The following is a 22,026-nucleotide window of genomic DNA, read 5'->3' on the forward strand; positions in this document are numbered from 1 at the left end:
AATCCTTAAAAAAATCACTTAAACCGATGAATTGATGATCCAAATAGTTGACAATTAATAATGGAGTAATTGCAGCCTTGGTATGTTTTGAAGAAACAATTTGTCTGAAAACGCCTTCATTCATTGTTACTGATGCCGACATTTCATATCTTTATTGTCCAAGTATGAGTGAACAATAACAAGTTAAACACCAGGAGCAGGATTTATAATATCATATATCGAGTCAATATAGAATTTTTTTTTTTTTTTAAAAACAGCATCCTCACCAAACATTTAACATATACCACTCTGTGCTAAGTCAGATAGTCAAAAATAATTAACTGTTTCCTTTTATTTTAACTAAAAAACAGGGTTTTACTTTTATGTAACAAATTTTTTTACTACTTTACGCTTTAAATAACAGTCAAACTAGACGGACAAAAGCGGGATATTATGAGGGTTAAAACAACACATTGACCAAAATGCATTGCACAATTCCCCCAAAGTGATCAGTTATGAGAGTTCACCCTCCTTTTTAATCATTTATTCCAGGAAACGAGTTCTGTTTGCTGTGCACGTGAACATGAACGTACACAGATGCATAGGAATCAAACCAGTTTACTGCAGTCTGAGGTTTAGAGAGAGCGTTTGTGTGTTTGCTCCCAAATGAAGTCAAACAAGGTCACTGTCACCAGCTGCCAAGGGAGGGAGGGGCCTCTTGTATTGAGTGACACATCAGTCTAATCCCTGGTTCTGTTGGATGTGGTCAGGTATCTGTCTGTCTGTCTGTCTGTCTGTCTGTCTGTCTTTATGAAACCTAACACTGACAATTTGATTATACAAATGTTTTTGCCCATTTGTCAAGAATAACTTTCAATATCTGGCAGTTCTTTACAGTTTAATGTATGTTAAAATTTAAAATGGAAAAAAAACAACAGCACTGGTTTAAATTTGAGCAGTATAAAACATATTTTAAATAAAAACATTTTTGTTATGTTTTGTCCACAAAAAGGCCAAAAAAATGGAAACTTGTGTACAGGCGTTTTTCCTTGTTGACGCGAAATATTTTGATTTGTGGACAAAACCAGACATTTGAGAATCTCAGACTTTGATCTCAGAATTATGACTTGTTTCCTCAGAATTATGACTTTAATCTCAGAATTCTAACTTCAACATTTCCTGACATTTTTTCAGACCAAACAAAAACTCAATTAATCGAGAAAACAATCCACAGATTCATCAATGATGAAAATAAACGTTAGTTTTCGGCTCTAATCTATTCGGTATAGAAAACTTTAAGTGTTTACAATCTTCTTTTTCTTCTGTATTTGCTGTTGTTATGTGTCCAGTTAATTTCTGCTACATTAATGTATTTGTGGTGAAACAAAAAGTACAGGTTTGACTCACTTAATGCTGCTGTTAGTGACATTTTTGAAATTGTTGTAAAGGGTGTAAGAAAAAAAAGAATAGATCTTAAATAATAAATAAATGATAAGTAAGTGGGTGAGTAATACAATATAATAAGAACATAAAATTGTTAAATAAAAAGTTTAAAACAGACTTTAAAAGTTAAATTTGTTTCAGATTGAAATAATCCCGGGATCCCTTTTGCCCGGGGGTGTCCACAAAATCTCTTGAAACTCCTGGTGACACATTCCAAAAACAAAAGTGCCGATGTGTAATTTATTAAACTGTCAAACGTGGTCGTCAGTGGCCTTTGTGTGAGCGTAATTTTGTTTTACGAGTTTAATCTCATACCATTCCCACGAGATCACACTAAGAGCAGCTCAGGTTTAGTCCTTTACATACAGTGAAGTGCTGAGTGGTATTATGGGATTATAGTGTTTGTTGAAAGAATCGTCAAAAAATGATTCATAAGTGTGTAGCGTATGGGGTTCCCTGCATGTCGGCTTTGTTGACATGCTTTTATAATAATATCATGTTTCAGTTCAGTGACTGTTACACAATCCCTGAAGTCGTCCTAATCCCTGACCGAGGTTCACTTTCAGTTTTATTTTTACTCCACTACATTTCCTCTAACTGTGTTTTGTTAACTTGCTCATAACTACCATATCAAATCAGAAGAAGAAGAGTTGGTATTATGGTCTGTATTTATATAGAGCTTTTCTAGTCGTGATGAGCTGCTTTACACTACAGTTTTCACCCATACACACACTGCAACAAGGACACATATAGACTAGCAGAGCCAGGAATTGAACCCACGTTGTAGTTGAAAGACAACTCACTCTACCACTGTGTCACTTTTTTATTTTATTTTATTATTTATTGCTGCTGCTTAATTGTTGTTGTTTTTTACGGAAGAGTAAGATGAATTCTGAGACTCTGACTTTTTTTTCTCAGAGATTTGACTTTAAGAATTCTGACTAATCTCAGAGTTATGACTTTTCTCTGAATTCTGACTTCACATTTCAATCTCAAACTTTAATCTCAGAATTCTGACTTTAATCTCAGACTTTAATCTTAGAATGCTGACTTTAATCTCAGAATTAATGCTGTTTTTTTCTTTCTTTTATTCATTCATTTTTATTTGTAAATATGGCCCTTATACGCTTCCGTATTTTTTTTCTTGTCATACATGAATACATTAATTTTATAAATGAAGATACTCGTGAGTCGTGAGTGCGGAGAGTCCTCCTCCGCTCCTCCTCCTCCTCCTCCTCCTGTGTGTGTGTGCGTGTGTGCGCGCGCGCACTTGTGCCAGCGGCAGCTCCTTTTATTTCTCCTCGTATTGGTCAACGACAGATCCTGTGCTGCTGTGACAGGGCGGAAATCTAAGCTCTTGCCGGAGTTCACACAGAAACTCGAGTGAGTGTGTGTTTGTGTTTGTGTTTGTGTGAGCGTGTGTGTGTTTACCAGCTGCTGCTGTTTTTAGGAGGTGAGTTAATCTGTTCAAGTGTTTTAAAATGTGCTTCACTGTCCGTGGACGCGCCCTTTTCCAAAGTAACCGTGGACTAACGTCAAACCGCTGTGTGTGTGTGTGTGTGTGTGTGTGTTCTAAGAGCAACACTCGTGACAAGACTTATCGCAACAACGACAACGAAGCTACAGTAACGGCAGCAGCAGCAGCAGCAGCGCACTTTTGTAACAGTTTAGACTTTAGTTGTTGCCCATTCAGTGCATTTCCTCAGTAGTGAACGCACACACACACACACATACACACACACATACAGTAGGCAGTTTCAATTCCCTTCTGTGTGTGTGAGAGAGAGAGTGTGTGTGTGTGTGTGTGTGTGTGAGTGAGAGAGACCGCTTTTCTGACATAAACTCTGATCTTGTCAGGACCTGGTCCAAACCTGTAGACATAACCTGGTTTCAGTTTACTGAAACCCCGGTTAAGCTTAGGCCTGATTTAAATGATGCTTAGTTTGACGTTAGATTTCGGGGTAAAATGGCTTTGTTTAGGTTGCTGTTTAAAGATAAATGGAAGTTAATGTGGTGTCCTTAGAATAATCGCTGCGCAAACCAGTGTGTGTGATTCGTATTTTGAAATCATAGAAAAAGTAATTGTTAAAAAAAAGTTTTTGCTGTGAATATTTTCCCTTCTAAAGCTTTTACCATTGAATATTAATGTTTTGTTTTTTTTTAACAATATTTATTGGTCAAAAAAGCATTTGAAGGATTGTAAAATGTCTAAGTGCTGCAACTAAAGAGTATTTCCATCCTCCATTCAAATGTCTCAATTAATGGAGTCATTGTTTGGTCCATAAAATGGCAGAAAATGTTACCTGGTGTTTTTCAAACGCCGTATTTTGTCCACAAAATAACATTATCCAGTAATTTCTTTATTAACCAGAAAATATTCACTGTTAAAAAGCCCCGAAAACATCTAAGAGTCATTTAATAAGAATTCATTTTTGCAGCTCTAAACATGTGTTTGTCACATAAAATAATCCCTTGTTTCATCAGAGGAAGCAAACAAATATGAATCCATCATCCATTAATCGATGAATGTTTAGGCTGTAAAACAAACGTCAGGGGAAAAACTAGTCGACACTCCCAGAGCAACATTAAGCATCTTAACAAATGTTTTCTTTTCATTATTGACTTTTCTTGCCTTATTATTTTCCCAGAGTTTTTGATTTTAGAATTAAATACTAAAAAAAATGTGCCGTTTGAGTTTTGTTTTGGGCGTTTTTAAAGAATAATTGGATGTCAGCGCAGCTGTCGGCTCGTAAGCAGTTAATTTATTTAATAATACTTTATAGGGACTGCAACTAACAATTATTTGGCTTAATCCATGTGTTGAAAAGTCATTGATTTGTTGGTTGTTTTAATAATCCCTGCAGGAAAATATCACAAGAAGCCTAAAGACTATTATGACATTTCTAGGTCTGAACGTCATTACACAGAAAATAACCTGCACATTAATCAGCAGTGAAAGCAATTATTAGTTACAGCTTAAACATGATTGATGAATGTGTGATTGACAGCGGCAAAGAAGCACAGTAGTAAAATAATCTTGTTTTTCTTGCAGAAGAGTCGGTCCACATGTTCATGTGTACGTACATGTAGTTTTTTTCTCGTTTGTACACAGATAACGAGGTGTTTTATTTACTCCGTGATCAATGAATTACTGTGTGTTCTGTGTTTATGACTGATAGTGTGTGTGCGTGGTAGAGTGGCATGAATTCACTGTGAAGTGTGACGTCAGTTTGGTAGATTATGTGTCGACTTTAAATACTTACATTGCTCAATATTGCGAATATTGCTTAATATTGTCGAGTTGTGTGCCGCTGTGATGCTGAGATAAAACTGTGGTTCTGTGTTCTGTTCCTCTTCCTTTGGAGTTTCAGTGAAGAAAAACTACTTTGTCATCAGTAAAGTCAGCTGTTAGAGCAGCTAAACAATGACATGGCAGGAGAAGCCGCACGTGTCACTGCTGATGCATCAGATGCGGTTGTTAAACCTCATCGTTTTTGGACAAGATAATAAGGTTAAGGTTAAGCACGACAATCTGTATGTCCTGTGACGGGTTAAACATGCCGGTCAAAGGTGAATGCAAGGGTTGAAGTCAGTAAACTGCTGCGGTTAATAGTTAACTCTGCCTGATTCATTGTTGCAAAAATAACTTAATTTAAATTGTAAAAAGTGTACGTGGGAAAAGAGCCTCCACCTCCTCCTCACTTGATTTATAACATCAATAAACATTTACCTGAGGAGTTCATGGTCTCCATCACTAGTTTGACGTCTTCTCCAGTAGCACATGATGTCAATTTTGTTGATTATGTTCCCGTTTAGAGGTTACTTGGCAACCTGAAGACGTCCATGTCTGTACACAGTCTGTTGTCAAGCATCGGGATCATGGGACAATACCAATATTATTTTATACTTTTATGAACGTGTGAAGCTGTGAACAACACATTTGTGCCGAGTCATTTCAAAGACCTCATCCTCCAACTGCGTAACAAATGTTGTTCTTTAAATTGTTACAGTCATGAGATGTATAGGATTTTTGGAATTTATCTGTCCGATGTCTAATCCAGTGATTTTGACCAGTAATGGACCGATACCAATACAGACTGATACCGATTCTAATCCCTAGTCGGTCGTGACATCACCAGTAAATTGAAAACCCTGACATTTTTGGCTTTGTCCACGTTTTGCACAGTTCAGAGACGTCAACTGCGACCAGGTGCCCACTGGAAGATACCGATACCGATATCGGAAACTCGAGTATCCACCGATACTGATGTCAGTCCGATACATTTTCATTTTGGACCGTTTATGAGCTGATGAAGCTGTTAACAACACATTTGTGCCGAGTCATTTCAAAGACATAACTGTGGAAAAAATATTGTTGGCTTAAATGCTTCACCTGATGTTTATGTTATGTTTATGTTATGATTTTTATATCATATATATATATATATATATATATATGATTTTTCAATTGTATATTGGATACTGACCGATACTGATTCTCCTCCCTAAGTGAGACCGTTTACTCCCTAATATAAATGTTTACTTATGTAATAAATGAAGTGGAAAGTAAGCTAATTTTTCCATAGACTTCCATTCAAACTGACATTTTTTTTTTTTTTTTTTCCTTTTTTTAAGTCATCGTAAAAACGTTCTTGAGAATTTGTGTACAGCATTTACATTTGACAAAACTAATCTGTAGCCCTGTCACCTGTGGTCAGGACCTTGGTCAAACAGGGATTATGAAAATCTCATTCAAATCAATAAACCGACCAGAACTGGAGTCACGTGTTCTCACTCACCGTGTCCCAGCAGGGTTAGCTTTATATAGTCTCTGCACACACCGAGTTTGCACAGTAATTCACCCTGTGAGGCCTGGTCAGCACAGACAGACAGACAGACAGACAGACAGATCCAAGCACAATGGACCTTTATGGAAAACTGAGTAGCTGATAGTTGTTTTACTGCGTCCACAAATGTATGTCTTCATGCTGCAAAGTGTGCTTTTACTTCTGCTATCTCACTGTTATTCTCAGTTCTTGTCCTCAGAATGTCTTTCCCTCGCGTCTCACACTCTTGGGTCATATGACCAGCCAACAGGCTGACTGGGTGTAGGGTGAGAGGTGAGGGAGCTGCAGGATGAACAGATTTCATTGTGCAACAACTGCAAAAGCTGCCGTCCTGCACAGTGAGTTTTCACTCTCTCAAAAAATCTGCTATTGGTTGAAAGCGTTTTTCTTGATGGCTGTAACTGTAACTGACGGCTCAGCAGAGGTCGTTCTCTTTCCCCTCTGACGTGGAATGCAGAGATTTCATATCACTCTTTTTTTTTTTTTTTTCTTCCCACACACACTGAAAGCATTTATTCTACATTTATTCTATTCTATCTATAGTTTCTGGTAAGAATTCATTCATATCTTCTGTTTAGTATTTTTCTGTACTCATTCTTCCGCTGCCGGGTTATTTGTAGAATCTCAGTCACCAGTGAATCACATGCAGTATTTTTAAGTGAGGAAGAAAGAAAAAGAGAATTTATCACAGTTTTCTGGGGAAGAAGAACCATGGAATCACTTCAGTGAGGACAATGCCAATGATTTGTCTACTTGACAGTGTAAAATCAGGAGTGTCAAACTTACGGGCCGTGGGCCCAGAACTGGCCCACAGTGTGAAATTGTTGAAATGATTGAATGAATAGAATCTAATCATAATGTGAAATACTATATTTTTCACGATTAATTGAGAACATAATGGACAGATTAATCGATTATCAAAATAATTTTCAGTTGCAACTCTACATTGAAGGTGTGTCATTGTATATTGTTAAGGTTATGCCATACTTTTATTTTGTTTCCAACAAAAACATTTAACATCCACACTGAAATTATGCATTAGAATTTTATTTGTAAAGGTTTTTTCCAAAGTCCCAAAATCCATTTTCTTCAGTTACCACATTAACAATACGGACAGTTTCCTCAGGCGTAAGTCGAGCAGTTTACAGAGATTTGCCTTTTCTTTTAAAGCTGCAAGGAAGTGAAACCGTTGAGTGTGTGACTCACACTCCCGCTGTTGCATGAGTTTGCTTTCATTAACCTCTTCTTAAATCACCAAAACTTACTCTTTTTTTTCCCCCGTCTCCTTCTTTCCAGAAAGAGTGCTCTAACAGAGGAGATCCCTGCCAGGATACATCACATCGTGCATTTACCACTTCCTGCTGCTTCTTCTTCTTCCCCTCTTCCTCCCATGCAGCAGAGGGCTCACCACAATGGATTACTCAGAATCCCAAAACCTGTCAAATCTGGACCAACAAATGTGATCGTCTTGGTCTGATGTGATTTACACACATTTGCAATCCTGTCCACAAGTGCTGCCAGTCATGTTGGAGCCAGGATCCGTGGATGAGGGAGTCCTATCATGTGGTTCACCGTCGGCCTACGAGCTCGTTCAACCGCCGTATCTGCGCCGAGAAACACATGACCTCGACTCGTTTCACGCAGCAACTGGATTTCCCCGTGGACTGCTCACTGTGCCTGCTGGCGGTTGCCGGGATCACGTATGGAAAGCACGCTGCACTGTGCAGATTCCACACTTTTTTGGTAAATGTCAACTCGCTGGATAGATTTTTTTTGTGATAAATGAAAGACATGTGCTCCCTGGAAATTGAATTAAAGACCAAAACTGCTGACTCTGTAGATAGTCTGTCCCCGATGGGATAAGAACTCAAAAACTTTAAACCGTAGAGGACTGTGAGACCAATAAGGTGATCACACAAATACTTTTCGGAGTACTCTTCTTCTTCCCGTCTCCCACCATGCATTGCCCTGTGAGGAGGAAACGTCCCACACGTGATTCGGATTTCTCCGCTATCGTCGTCCCCTCCATGTACGGCTCTGGTTACCTTGACTACACAGTGGAAACCCACGCTTCCAGGTCGATGAAGGTCATGGACGAGTTCAGGCAGCACGACTTGTTGTGTGACCTGGTTCTACACGTCACGTACAAGGAGAGAACGGTGGACTTCAAGGTAGACGCCTTCTTCGTTACTCAAGTCACATAATGTACTGATATTTACAAGGTTAAAAACTTCCATTTATACTCAATGTTCATCTGTTTTATGTCCATCCATCCCAAATCCCTTAAAATAATTGTTTTCCTGACTGATTGGACTCTTGCTGCTTTACTGCCACCAAGATTTGCAGTGGTGTTGCTCCGTTTCATCCATCATAATAATCTCTTTTCTAAAAAATCAAGGAATCAAGAAAATCAAAGAACGGACCAAAGACTCTGTCTGTTCCCCGCTGTTTGCTTGGAATTCAAATGGGCCTTAGGAAGTGAAGTTAGGGAACAAGTTGGTAAATAAAAAAATAGCCTCGCTGGTTGACACAAAAAATACTTTTATTTTTATAAATATTATATTATATATTTATGGGCCCTGCTGTTCATGCATAAACTAAGGAAGGAGAAGAGTGGAAAAGTCAAAAGCACTGCAAAAGATTCAGTTTAAATATGCTTTGCAAAAGCTACCGTAGTTTCCAGAGGAATCCTCTCATTAAGAGTCACTATAGGCCCCTGGTATACGTCCGCGCACACAAACAAGTGCCTAGTGACTTACAAAGCAGTTATTTTCAGTTGAAATGAATCATTAGAATCAGTTAATAAGATTTGTTCAGTACTTCCCCCATGACCAGACTGAAATACAGCGGCAGGGTTTGATGTCACTCGCCACTCACGATCAGCAGTGCTGTTGCTAAATACATCAGACTCCTGTGTTAAAATCCTGTGTTAGATTTTAGACATTTCCCTAATAATTGCTGGAGATTATCCCACATTTTTACGATTGTTGAGTCTTTTTAACGGTATGTATATACAGTATGTATGTATGTGTGTATATACATATATATATATATATATATATGTATGTGTATATATATATGTTTATGTGTATATATATATATGTATAGATATATAGATAGATAGATAGATATGGTTCACTCATTACATTACATTACATTACATGTCATTTAGCAGACGCTTTTATCCAACTTACAATGGAATCGAGTACATTGGCTCAAAAGCAGTGAATGCACGTCTTTTGCTTTTCTTCTCCTCAGGTGCACAGGGTGGTCCTGGCCTCTTGCAGCGCCTACTTCAGGGCCATGTTCACCAGCAGCTTCAAAGAGCGTCACGCCTCAGAGATCACCTTGCGTGATGTTTGCCCTCAAGTGGTGGGAAGGCTCATCGACTTCGCTTACACCTCCCACATCACAGTGGGAGAGAAATGTGTGCTGCATGTTCTTTTGGCTGCGATGAGGTAAACACACATAAACAGTGGCACACCGCGTTGGAAAGATCATCCTCGGTCATTGTAAACAGCTGAAAACACTCGGCTCTGTTCATCTGTCAGATGTTTAAAATACAACAAACGTATTGTACGTACAGTACGTGGGCAGTAATGCTTCTGCTATGCCATTCTGGTCTATTTTCCCCCAAGATATCAGATGGAGGACGTCGCCAAGGCCTGCTGTGATTTCCTCACCAAACATCTGGAACCGGCAAACGTCATCGGCATCGCCCGCTTTGCAGAGGAGATCGGCTGCACGGATCTGCACCAGAGCTGCCGAGAGTATATCAACATCCACTTCAATGAGGTGAGAAACGTAGAAAGCAGAAGTACACGCACACGCACGCACTGTATGTCCTTTTTAAAATGTCACGTCATGATTATGTGACCAGGACTGTTGGTCTTTTATCACTGTTGAGGACATTGTTCCCTCTGACAGAGGTGGTAACCTTCCAAACATGCATTGTACATTAACAGATGGAGCTTTTTATTTCTGCAGTGTCATCGTGAAACAACAACTTTAAGCATGTGGAAAATATCTGACATGCTGAGCATACCTTTTGTTGACACTGTTCCAAACATGATGAATGTTTGGAACAGTGTTTGCTCGTCGGTGAACCGTTGGTTTTTTGTTGTTGTAGATTTCAAATGAAAACAAGAGGGAGCGTTAACAGACATTACCTACTAGAGTTTAATGCAAACTAAGGATTATTTTCCTAACTAATCTGTTGATTCTTTTCTCCATTATTTGATAGTTGTTTAAAATGCTGAAAAATGTTAATCATTGTTTCCCAAACCTCAGAATGATTGATTTCTTTAGTATAATACCCGAATATATTCACACATTTAAGAAGCAACTTAATAATCAATTGTTGCAGCCTTTTTTATTATCATTATCGATGAATCATTTGATTAGTATCTTGATTAGTGTGTCTTCAAATGTTTTGTTTAGCCATGTGTTTTACTATATTAATCAATTCATTTAAATTCATCATTAATTAATCTCTTTGAGTCCATAAACCAATTTCCGCGGTTTGTGGACAAAACAACCAGATGGTTATTATTTTTGTGAGTATGTAATTTCATGTTGTTTCCTACTTTACGACACGTCTACTTTCTCTTCATACTGCAGTTTCTCACTCTCGGTCTGCCCTTTGAATTCCCCTGGGTTTTCTGTCGGGTTACATTCACTTGCTGTCGTTCTGCTCGTTCTTCTTCGACCTCAGCTCTTCCGCTGTTGCCCTCACCTCAGCCCTGAGGTCACACGGCAAGTTCGTCTCTGCCTCGACCTCAAACTCTGACAAGCTGAGGGGATTTGGCGGCAAAGCTCTTTATCGTGACGTGAAAAGGTTGCAGTGCAGCTGCGGTGGTTTAAAGGTTACCTAAAATCAAAACCAGGCATCTGTGTCAATGTTGTTATGTCACAATATCAGTGTTCTGCACTGAGGTGTTGTGTTGTCACTTTTGCCATAGGAAAATGTATTGATCCCTTAAGGGCAATAATAAAGTTTGTATAGTCCACCAACTGTATCTACACGTTCATAGTATATAGAAGAAGCTATTATTCAGAAGAAGCGAATATCGACTGAACCCCGACGCAGAGTTAGCTGAAGGATTACCTGGTGGTTGTAGCCTTTATTTATGGTTCCCGCAAATGACAAGTTATCCTTAACATCCAGGAGGAAGCAACTACACTCCCCATGAACACAGACGCAGAGACGCACACAAACACACAGGCCTCATGAGTCATCACCATTAACAACGATCAGTCATTCTCTATTAACTCTTGTTAAACTAGAACTGCTGATAGCTGTTTACATAATCCAAGCATTGTTTATTTTTAATTTTGAGTTGCTCCAATAGCCAATAGCATTTTCTACCGCTTTATCCTGCACATCGGGGTCGCGGGGGCGTGCTGTCATAGGGCAGTAGGCGGGGTCACACCCTGGACAGTTGGCCAGTCCATCCCAGGGCCACACAAAAACAAACAACCATCCACTCTCACACTCACCTATGGTCAATTTAGAGTGTCTGCTAATCAAAGTGTTTTTGGACTGTGGGAGGAAGCCGAAGAACCCGGAGAAAACACACACACACACACACACACGGGGAGAACATGCAAACTCCACGCAGAAAGGCCCTTTTTCCAAGTTCAAGGCAAGAGCAAGAATAAAAACAAGATTAAATAAAGTGCCAGTGTAAGTATGAGTTTGTGGATGCATCTATTTAATTTAAGGTATCCTGTGCAACATTTAGGAGGGTTGATTGGCAGAAGTTGAATATACTGCCTTTATGTATGTTTATATGACTTTAAATAGTTGCTTTAAAATAAAAATCATCTTGTTTTTGTAGCTTTAGAACCAGTCTTTAATTATGTACTTAAGGTAAGGGGCTCGACATCTTAAAGCGGTCATGTTTCTACAGCAGCGCAAATGACGCGTGAAGTGGATGCTTCCTGTACAAATGACAGTGAACTGGAAGGTTGAGGGTTCAATTCCCTAGTCACTGGGAAAGTCACTTAACCCAAAGTGCCTTTTCACATCCTCAGTGGATATGAAAAATTGCAAATTTGAGTGGGCATCAAGACAAGGAAGTGCTTTATAGATAGATAAAAAATCATTATCTTTTACATGAATCAAGCAACAAAGGAGAAGGAAACCGCAGACAGAGTGTATGTGTGTGTGTGGGGTGGGGGGTGAAAGAATGTTAATAGCCTCCGTACTTTGAAAAGATATTCAGCTGAAACTTCAACAGTAGATGTTGCTAAATCCCCCACACACTGAACCTTTTAATCCCTGGGTACATAAAGTCTGAAAAAAGAGGATTAAAATGGACGCATTCTGTCTGACTCTTGTGTCCTTTTGTCTCAGGTGACTAAAGTAGACGAGTTCTTCAGTCTCTCTCACTGCCAACTGCTGGAGCTCATCAGTCAGGACAGTATCAAGGTTCTTTGTGAGTCTGAGGTGTGTGTCATTGCAACAATCTCATTTAATCTCACACTTGTTGTTGTTGTTATGCTCCAGCGCCGTAACCGTGTACACTGTACGATTGCTTCAGGTGTACAAGGCCTGCACAGACTGGGTCGGCTGGGATATGGAGAGTAGGGCCCAGTATCTACACGCGCTCCTGAATGCTGTTCACATCTACGCTCTCCCTCCCAAGTTTCTGAAGAACCAGCTCCTGTCATGCCCCATCCTCAGTAAGGTAAACAGCAGCCTGACCATAAGATGATGAGAGACTTTTATTATTGTTCAGATATTTAATTATGTTGTCTTCCAATAATGCTTTCATATAAAATGTATGTGTAAAGAAAAAAAAAACTCCTTATATAGACATCCTGGGCGTGTGTGTTTATAGGTCACATATTCAGGCTTTAAAAAATGATTAGTTTTTTTCCATCGTCTTGTGATGTGTCAAAGTTATGATTCATTTTATATCGAATTTTTAGTTGTGATTTAAAGCCGCAGTCATTGTGCAAAAGTCACAAAAATAGAGCGTTTTTCTTTTCTTTTTGTTCATAAGAACGGGCCGAGTGAACTTTGAGCTGAGACGTATTTTCCAAATTTCACAAATTCAATCTCATTTTAAACATTTTGAGTACTTTTTGCCTCAGGTGTGTTTATGTGGTTGGTGAAAATGAAGATTAGATTGCCTAGGTTGTGCTGGAAAAAAAGGATATAAGACACTCTATATTGCACACTCTTATAGCCTCTGTATATACTGTACGTTTATAGTAATGGAAAAAAGCAGCCGAAATGCTCTGTGTTCTAAGGGTTAAAGCTGGAGTGCGTAACTTTAAAATATAAACAAATATAGTCCACTACTGGCCCTCTCTGATAATTTTTCAACATAACTTTCACTTTCCAAATCTTGCAGTTATTCAACTGTGTAGGAATTGTGGTACTGAGAAGCTGATGTTACGAACGCAAAGACAAGCTCTATTTCTCCGCCTTCCGGCGTCACACCCTGGACACATCGCCAGTCCATCTTTACAGTAATGAGGAATACACGTTCCAAATCCTGTCGGTATATCAGCGTAGCAGTGTTAAGATCTCGCGTCTTCCTGCCTAGCACACAGGAAGTGATTACTTTAATATAATACTGGCTGTTCAGCAGGTTGATGGGATTAATATATCTACTTGTCCCCACCCGCCTCTGTGCTGCTTGTGTATACACCCAAACGCTCCCTCATAGTATGGCTGTGAAAAACACGTTTCACGTTCCATGCGAAGTACGCGTTGTACAAATAATGTGACGCATTGTAAAACTAACGTTACATAATTTCTGTTTCCTGGCGACCAAACGGAGGCAGAACCACAACAAAAGTTACGCACTGGACCGCCGCTTTAAATGTCTTAATTATCCACATCACTTAGTCTTATATTACTAAAATAAACTGCACAATGTTAAAAAATAACAAACAAACAAAAAACACAGATTTTGAGCCTCTGTCTTTTATTTTGACCACAGGCCAACTCGTGTAAGGACTTCCTGTCTAAGATCTTCCAGGATATGACACTGAGGAAACTGCCTCCTCCACCAAACCGTGGAACTCAGCTCATCTATGTGGCTGGCGGGTACTTTAGCTAATCCTCACTCTTCCACTGCATTGATTTGTTGAGGACAGGTTTTTCTGTTTTTTTCTTTTTGGAACACTGGAGGCTGAAATCCACAGGGAGTTTCATGCTGCCCCCTAGTGGCTGTTCACATGTCATCCACACTGTCCTCCAGTGTTTTTTAACACTGTATGTAGAGTGCTATTCCTCTTTTTTTTAATGTTTTAGATCACATGTCGTGTACTTGTCATGTAAAGAATTTATTTATTATTTATTTATTTCTGTGGCCAGGTACCGGCAACAGTCGCTGCCGTCCATGGAGGCCTACGATCCCAAGAAGAATGTCTGGCTGAAACTGGCTGACATGGGCACTCCATGCAGCGGCCTGGGAGCCTGCACTCTGTTTGGACTGCTCTACACGGTAGGTTATATACTGTGGGTCATACCACTACACAAATATGCAGCGCAGAGAGGTTTAATCTCTGAGTGTGGACACACCAAGAACACAGTATTACTCAGTTTACCACAGTTTCAGCACAGATCGAGATCTGGAAGACCTGCAGTGTATTTTGACATTTTTAGCAGGGTTATTAACAAAAATATCTTAAGTCTGTATCCCCATATGTCTTCCTTATGTTCCCTGTATTCCTAAAATTCGATTATAATTACTAACTTTTATGCTGCTCACAAACAATAACGAAATACTTAGTTTTGATGAATTAAGCGTGTGATCTAGAGCTGCAACTAACGATTATTTTCTCGATTAATCGATTAATCGTTTGGTCCATAAAATAACAGAAATCCTTAAAAAATGTCAAATGTCTTGTTTTGTTCCCAAACCAAAATGATTAACTTTTAATGATTTATTTCTTATCTGGAGCAAATAAATGAAGAAAATACTCACATTTAAGAAGCTTAAACAATCGGAAATCTTGTTTTAATCATGAAAAAAGCTTTGAACCAATTAATCGATTATCAAAATAGTTGTCGATTAATTTAGTAATCGGTTAATAATCGATTCATTGTTTCAGCTCTAAACAATAGACAATACACTGATGTTTCATGGGGGTTTTCTACGGAGGTTATACCATAGACTTGTAAAGAGGTTTACGATTAAAAGGCAGCTAAAAGTTACCATAACCTTGAATAGAAAAACTGATTCATATGAATTTAAAGAGTGTTGGAAATGTTTTGGCTAATTTAAGAACACTACGCTAAACCCTGTCTTCATGAATCCAGGTCGGGGGCCGGAACCTGTCGCTCGAAAACAACACCGAGTCGAGCTCACTGTGCTGCTACAACCCGATGACCAACCAGTGGAGCCAGCGAGCCTCGCTTAACATCCCCAGGAACAGGGTGGCGGTGGGCGTAGTGGACAGCTGCATCTACGCCGTCGGCGGTTCCCACGGACCGACACATCACAACACAGTGGAGAGGTTAGATGTCTCTGTGTTATTCACCATGTGTGTATTTGTTAAGGCTGTGTGTGTGTGTGTAAAAGAGAGTATGTCTGTTTACCAAGACATTTAAGGAAGGATTTGATTTTAATGACATCTCATTTACCAGGATAAATTAAATCTTTTCACACACACACACACACACCACTGCCATCATCATTATAAATGACAGGTGAAGAGCTGTCATTCAAACCTGAAGAGCAGTCAAAGGTTCTCATCTATTCCCTTTTAGTCTAATTAAACATCAACATGGGCTCTTTGAAAGCGTGTTGGAACACACTTCCCAGGAATGTCAGCCTTGTCGGGAATGCTTTGTTTTTTGTAGTTTCCACCGTGGAACAGGGAGGAGTTCTGAAGCCGTTGTGAATAAACCTCCAGAGGCTGTCATATCTGATAGAGTCTTGATCCTTTTTTTGGGGGGGATTTTCCACATCTAAAGCAACCTGCTTCAGATGTAACACCTTAGTAGTAGTAGTAGTAAAAAACAAGTAAAGACATTGTAATGAATCTTGGTCACAGGAGAATTATTAGAACACATCAAGCTACTGAAAAGAAAAGTGAACGTGAGACACGTGGAGGGAGATCACAGCATTTCTCGTAAAAAAAAAAAAGTAGTTGCCACAAAAGACAGATGGTTCCCAAATGAATACGAGCAACAAGCTGCGGGGTCGTTGATGAATCACGTTGCATTTTGTGGTTTTCCCACAGGAATGCTTAATCAGTGTTTAGGGCAGGCAGTAAAAAAAATATCAGACACCTCCGTATCTGCACTTTACAGCTGGACCTAACCCAATGTCAACAACAGAGCCGATCACTGTTTACTCATTAACCAGTCGCAGAATGTGCAGTCCAACATGCCGTGTGCATTCATTTCATTTACAGAGATGCCAGTAATTAAGCTAGATCACTAGAAACACTGTTGAGTCTCACACACAACATCCATCCACTGCGGTCACACACAGGGAGAACATGCAAACTCCATGCAGAAAGGCCCTTGTTCGTGTGGCCCTCATACGCAACATTCTCCAACAATTTCCTGAAGTTCTCAGCCAATATTTACTCACATTTCACTGCATTTGTAATTCAAATAGCTTCCGTTATTTAGGTTTCTTTGCAGCATTGGCAGTTTTTTTTTTTTTTACCAATTCTGGACTAGTGTTCTATCTAGAGAGGAGAGTATAAATACTCCTGGTCGCCTCCTATGAACTGACCACAGAGATCAAACAACGGGCAACCTTCTTTACATGCAGCTACTTTTCAGTGATACCTTGTTTGGCGATATTATATTGGTTTATTTTTTTATAAATTAACATTCATCTTTTTGTGGATTAGCATAAAAAAAACAGTTGAAGTTTCTGTCTACTAGATGGTACCAAGTGTGCAAGTGTATCGTAACATACACTCACTCGCAGTATCGTGATAATATTGTTTTGTGGTGTCTCTGGCGATTCCTACCCCTACCTGGCTCTCTCTCTCTCTGGCTCTCAAATATTCCCATCAAGTGCAAGATTCCCTCAAGACTGGCATTCCAGGTCTCTCTTAGATCATTTGCTAATTCTGATGAATATGAAGATGGGCTACTGTGGAATTATTGCTCAATAATCCCCCATCTTTATAAGAGTAGTTGCACAGTTTGGTAAAAATAACACTTGATGAGAGGATCAATGCAACACTTGTGACACAATGCTAGATCCAGGAGGTAGCTAATTTAGCTTAGCATAAAGAAATACCAGGTAAAACACGAAGTATGTGCAAAAACTCCATATTTGTTTGTTGTATTTGTATGTTATTCACAAATCACAATGTGTTTATTTCTTTTATTTAACAAAGCATATGTTAAACAATCTCCCTGTGTGTGTGGGGGGGTTTTCATGCAAAAAACATGAAGATTTTCGCGGATTGGGCAAATTGGACACTCTAAATTGACTGTAGTTGTGAGTGTGAGAGTGGACGGTTGTTTGTCTCTATACAGTATATGTGTCCCTGTGATGCACTGGTGATCTGTCCAGGGTGTGTCCCCCCTCTATGTCACCTGTGATTGACATCAGGTGATGATTGACCCTCATGTGGAGGACAAAGCGGTAGAAGATGAATGAATGAATGTTGAACAATGGTTTAGAGACTCTCAAAGCCACTTGAGTAAAACTTACAGCCTCTTTAGCCTCTAATAAAGCTTGTCAAACATGTTGGTCAGCTTAACCTAATCCACTTAAATTTGACTGAGTCGGTTGCTTTTAACGCCAGCTTTTCCCCTCCTCAGACACTTGTTGTGTTTAATTAGTTTATTGGAATTGCCTAATATGTCATGTAATTATATTATTACAAGCTCTATATACCTGTTCATTTGGTGTGTAGGTGGGATCCCGAGTCCAATCGCTGGTCCTTTGTTTGCCCGATGTCGGTGGCTCGTATGGGGGCCGGCATGGCGGCGTGCGGGGGGGCTCTGTACGTGGCCGGGGGCTACGACGGACAGAACCGCTGGGACTCTGCGGAGAAATACCAGCCCGACACAAACACCTGGCAGCAGCTGGCTCCCATGAGCACCATACGCAGCGGCCTGGGTGAGTGACAGATGAGATTAGATGATGAAGATACTGCTGATATTATCACATCTTATTCATATATTTACAGATTGTTTTTATTATTAGATTATGTTAAATGTTAAATGGGGAGTGGCTTTTGTGATGGTAGTTAACCCTTTAACACCTAAGCCTTAAAAATGCTTAAAAAATGTGTTGTTTTTTTTGCTTATTTTAAACATAAAAGGGCCAGAAAATGTCCTGTGAGTAAGTGCTTGTGTCCATTTTTCCAGAATAACTGTCAATATCTGGCAGTTAAAATACATGTTTTATAGGAAAAATAACACTAGTTGTATATGAACATCAGATTTTGACAACAAAAAAAACTACGTACAGGCTTCCCGAATTTTTCCGATCGTAAATACTGTGGCCCAAAGTGCGCTTGTGTGGCTGTTGAAGCCGTTTTTATGCTTGAGTTAATTCTACCTTGGTCCAAGTTTGATCTACATATTTACTGCACATAAACTCACCGGCCACTTTATTAGGCACACAGGAAGACCGTGGTCTGCTTCAAGGTTAGAGATGGTTTTCTGCATACTTTGGTTTCTAGCATTGTGAGCCAGTCTGGCCATTCTTGTCTGCTCTCTGGCATCAACGAGGCATTTTATTTTTACCCAGAGATCACTGGATGTTTTCTCTTTTTGTCAACCACTCTAACCCTAAGATACAGAGTTTCTAAAATAAGACCACAGACAGTAAGTACTCTTTTCCTCTACATTTCCCATCCCTTTTTTTTTTACAGGGCTGGTGTGTGTGAACAATTACCTGTATGCAATAGGAGGCTACGATGGGAGGCACCAGCTCTCGTCTGTGGAGCGTTACAACATAGCCAGGAACGCGTGGGAGCCCAGGGCCTCGATGCATTGCAGCCGAAGTGCGCACGGAGTGACTGTCCACCAGAGACGCATCTTTGTGCTCGGTCAGTTCCAACACCACCACATATCAGAGTCCTAGACAGATCAATAGATTAGATTTGGATCATTTCATACATATGCTTTTAAGTACCGCACACACAAGACACAATACAAATCATGACATTATATAATGTCTCTATCTATTTTTACTGCCATTTCTGTGCAGGGTTCCCACGGGTCCTTGAAATCCTTTTTTTTTGTGAAATTCACAAACATAGACACGGGGTCAATGAAAGTGCTTGAATTTTGTGGAAGAAAGAAGTTAAGTTGATATTTAGGTGAATGTCTTCCCGCCTACGTAGAACAACGTGTCGAGTCGTAATTACTAGCGGTGTTTTAAGCAAGAGAAATGACGTGATGGCAGGGAAATGAAAATTCCAAGATCTCTGGCTCGCCAAAGCAAATGACAAAGACCCCAAGGGACAGTCAAGTGTCCAGATGCAGAGCTTCAGATGCTACAGATCAATAAAAGTGGACGCCATCATGGGCGACAACTTACAAGTTGCCCTCCCATCGTCAGCACATTCCGTCCTTGAATTTGATCTCAACCAAGGTGTGGAACACACTGTATGTTTGCTAAACCAATCACAACTCGTACTTTATGCATGTTATTTATTACTTTTTTTTTTACATTAAAGGCTGAAAATAATTCAGCAAATTGTTTAGCGACCACAGTCAAGTCCCTGAGGGGGTAAAAAAAAGTACTTAATCCATCTATAAACTTAAAAAAAATCAATCATGTAAAGATACAAATGAATTGACTTGATGAACTGTTCTCTAATCAACGGCTTCATTAAATGTGTGTTCAGGGGGCTTTAACCAGCAGGGTTTCCTCTCCAGCATCGAGTGTTACTGTCCAGAAAGAAATGAATGGATGCGCGTCACCGAGATGCCCGTTGGACGCAGCGGCATGGGCATCGCCGTTACCATGGAGCCCTGTCCTGGCAGCCTGCCACAACCAGAGGAGGAGGAAGAAGGAGCCTCATGAGGAGACGGCGACGAAAACGTGTTTCCAAATGGTGCTGCTGCTTTTCGAAAAGTACATTGAATAAAAAGGCGTCCAGTATGAAAACCTGTATAACTTATATACCTCCATATACCTCGTAAACCTGCTCGTGCCGCAATACTGCTGGTGTTGTTTGAACTCTTGGAACAACAACTCTTTATCTCCTCGTCTGCAAATCATCAACAGTGAGTCTGAAAAACACAATGAGGTTCTACAGACGTAATCTTATACAGTAGTATTATTTATTATAATTATTATGATGATGATGATGCTTTTTCTTTTCTTTTTTAAATCACATTCAAAGTGAGTCATTGTCTTTACCTCCGTCTGTCCAGGTGAGCGCGTCAGTGTTTCCTTCGTTTTGTGCCAATGAGGTTTCTGACACGAGTGCCATTGTTTGACTTTTTTCTGTGTGTTTGTGTAAAGTTAACGAAATGTATGAATGATAAAAAAAAAAAAAATCTTATTTCTGTATCATGTTTGGTTTAGTGTTGTAATGTCTGAGCTCTGAAAAAATCTTAAATTCAAATTGTTGGACCATTGTTGGAAATCTGCACATTATCAAAAGGTTTGGACGCCCCTGTGCCCAAACGATACCAGTCGTTTTGCATCTTAAATACTTTTATTCTTTAAAGCACTTGTTGGCCAAAGTGCTTCACAGAATAATTAAAAAGGCAATAAAATACACATATAAAAGGATTAAATATGGCATATAATTATATAACTTTAAGCTCATATTGCTATTGAACACCACTTGACCAGACCCCCGACTGACCAGACTGTAGCTGCTCAGTGGCCCCCAGTCCATTTGACTTTGAGGCCCCTGTCTTAAGCATGCAATTGCACATGCTCCACCACTAGATGGTGGAATAAGTCCAAAAAACAGCTGCACACTTCATTCAGCTCAACTGTTTTGTCTCTCATCTTCATGTCAGAGATGACAGTGACAGCCTATAAATAACAGCTGCTCAACCTATCGACCAACAATGGCGAGTCCTCAGATGTTTGCTCAATGGAAGCATTGATATTCTGTTTGAGTGAGTGAATATTTGTTTCAATAAGAAGGACTGCAGACACAACTGTGTGTTAGTCATCAAACACAGACGTCACTTGTGCGTTTACTTATCTCTCTCTGCTCCTCTCTCGCTCCCTCTCCACCATGGCTCACCTGCAATTATCCCAGCAGGCCTCAAAAAACAAAAAAGAATAAGACTATTATTCAAATGCAGCCTCTGTCTTCTCCTCATCGTCACGTGGTGATGTCTGACAGAGAAGCAGAAAGGTGCTGGTGGTGGTGCAAATGTTTGTTTTTCCACGGCTCTGGTGGAATAATAGGAACGCAGGTGTGATTGTGGCCACATGTTTGACTCCAGCTCAGATTTCAAACTTGTGGACACGCAGGACATTGTGATTATTGACAAAGCAACCTGTTGGGTGGTGATGATGATGATGAGGAGGAGGAGCAGAGATGAGGTGGTGCGTTTGTTTGTTTGGTTTTTTTTTTTGGGCCCCAGGGACACGCGAGAAGAGTGGAGGGCTCTTTCATGCTCACTCACTACTTGAGCACAAGAGCAAGTGACTCACATGGCGAACGCATGACGCACGCATCTCTCTCACATTTGCGCACTGATAGACAAATATGTATGTGTGCGCACACAGGCGCGCTTGTTCTTTATCTGTCTCACACACACACACACACATACTCAGGCGCACATGCATCATGCGCGCGCCTGTGTGCTGCACACTCGTGCAAAACA

At 39.9% G+C, this 22,026-nt stretch overlaps 1 protein-coding gene across 5 annotated transcripts; it reads left to right on the plus strand.

The window, feature by feature from the left end:
* The first annotated feature begins 2,681 nt into the window (after positions 1-2,681).
* keap1a (kelch-like ECH-associated protein 1a) lies at positions 2,682-20,918 on the plus strand. Of its 5 annotated transcripts, none has more exons than XM_044047840.1 (13): positions 2,682-2,875; positions 6,513-6,607; positions 7,566-8,440; positions 9,528-9,727; positions 9,908-10,064; positions 12,628-12,720; positions 12,815-12,961; positions 14,228-14,334; positions 14,605-14,734; positions 15,553-15,749; positions 18,126-18,331; positions 19,092-19,268; positions 20,073-20,918. In XM_044047840.1, exons 3-13 carry the CDS (start codon positions 8,228-8,230, stop codon positions 20,249-20,251), a joined length of 1,806 nt encoding a protein of 601 aa, XP_043903775.1. In that variant the 5' UTR covers positions 2,682-2,875; positions 6,513-6,607; positions 7,566-8,227; the 3' UTR covers positions 20,252-20,918. The 5 variants fall into 5 exon arrangements, with proteins under 5 accessions (XP_043903775.1, XP_043903776.1, XP_043903777.1 ...); XM_044047841.1 differs by having other exon boundaries at positions 2,682-2,805; positions 6,456-6,607; XM_044047842.1 differs by having other exon boundaries at positions 2,682-2,805.
* Positions 20,919-22,026: the final 1,108 nt, after the last annotated feature.

Source organism: Solea senegalensis, linkage group LG16, assembly GCF_019176455.1.
Source record: "Solea senegalensis isolate Sse05_10M linkage group LG16, IFAPA_SoseM_1, whole genome shotgun sequence".
Classification (NCBI taxonomy): domain Eukaryota; kingdom Metazoa; phylum Chordata; class Actinopteri; order Pleuronectiformes; family Soleidae; genus Solea; species Solea senegalensis.

Coding starts and splice junctions, on each gene's coding strand:
- keap1a (XM_044047840.1), top strand. CDS start 8,228: ATGCATTGCCCTGTGAGGAGGAAACGTCCCACACGTGATTCGGATTTC. Junction 12,721..12,814: donor AGGTTCTTTGTGAGTCTGAG/GTGTGTGTCATT, acceptor CGATTGCTTCAG/GTGTACAAGGCCTGCACAGA. Junction 18,332..19,091: donor CACCATACGCAGCGGCCTGG/GTGAGTGACAGA, acceptor TTTTTTTTACAG/GGCTGGTGTGTGTGAACAAT.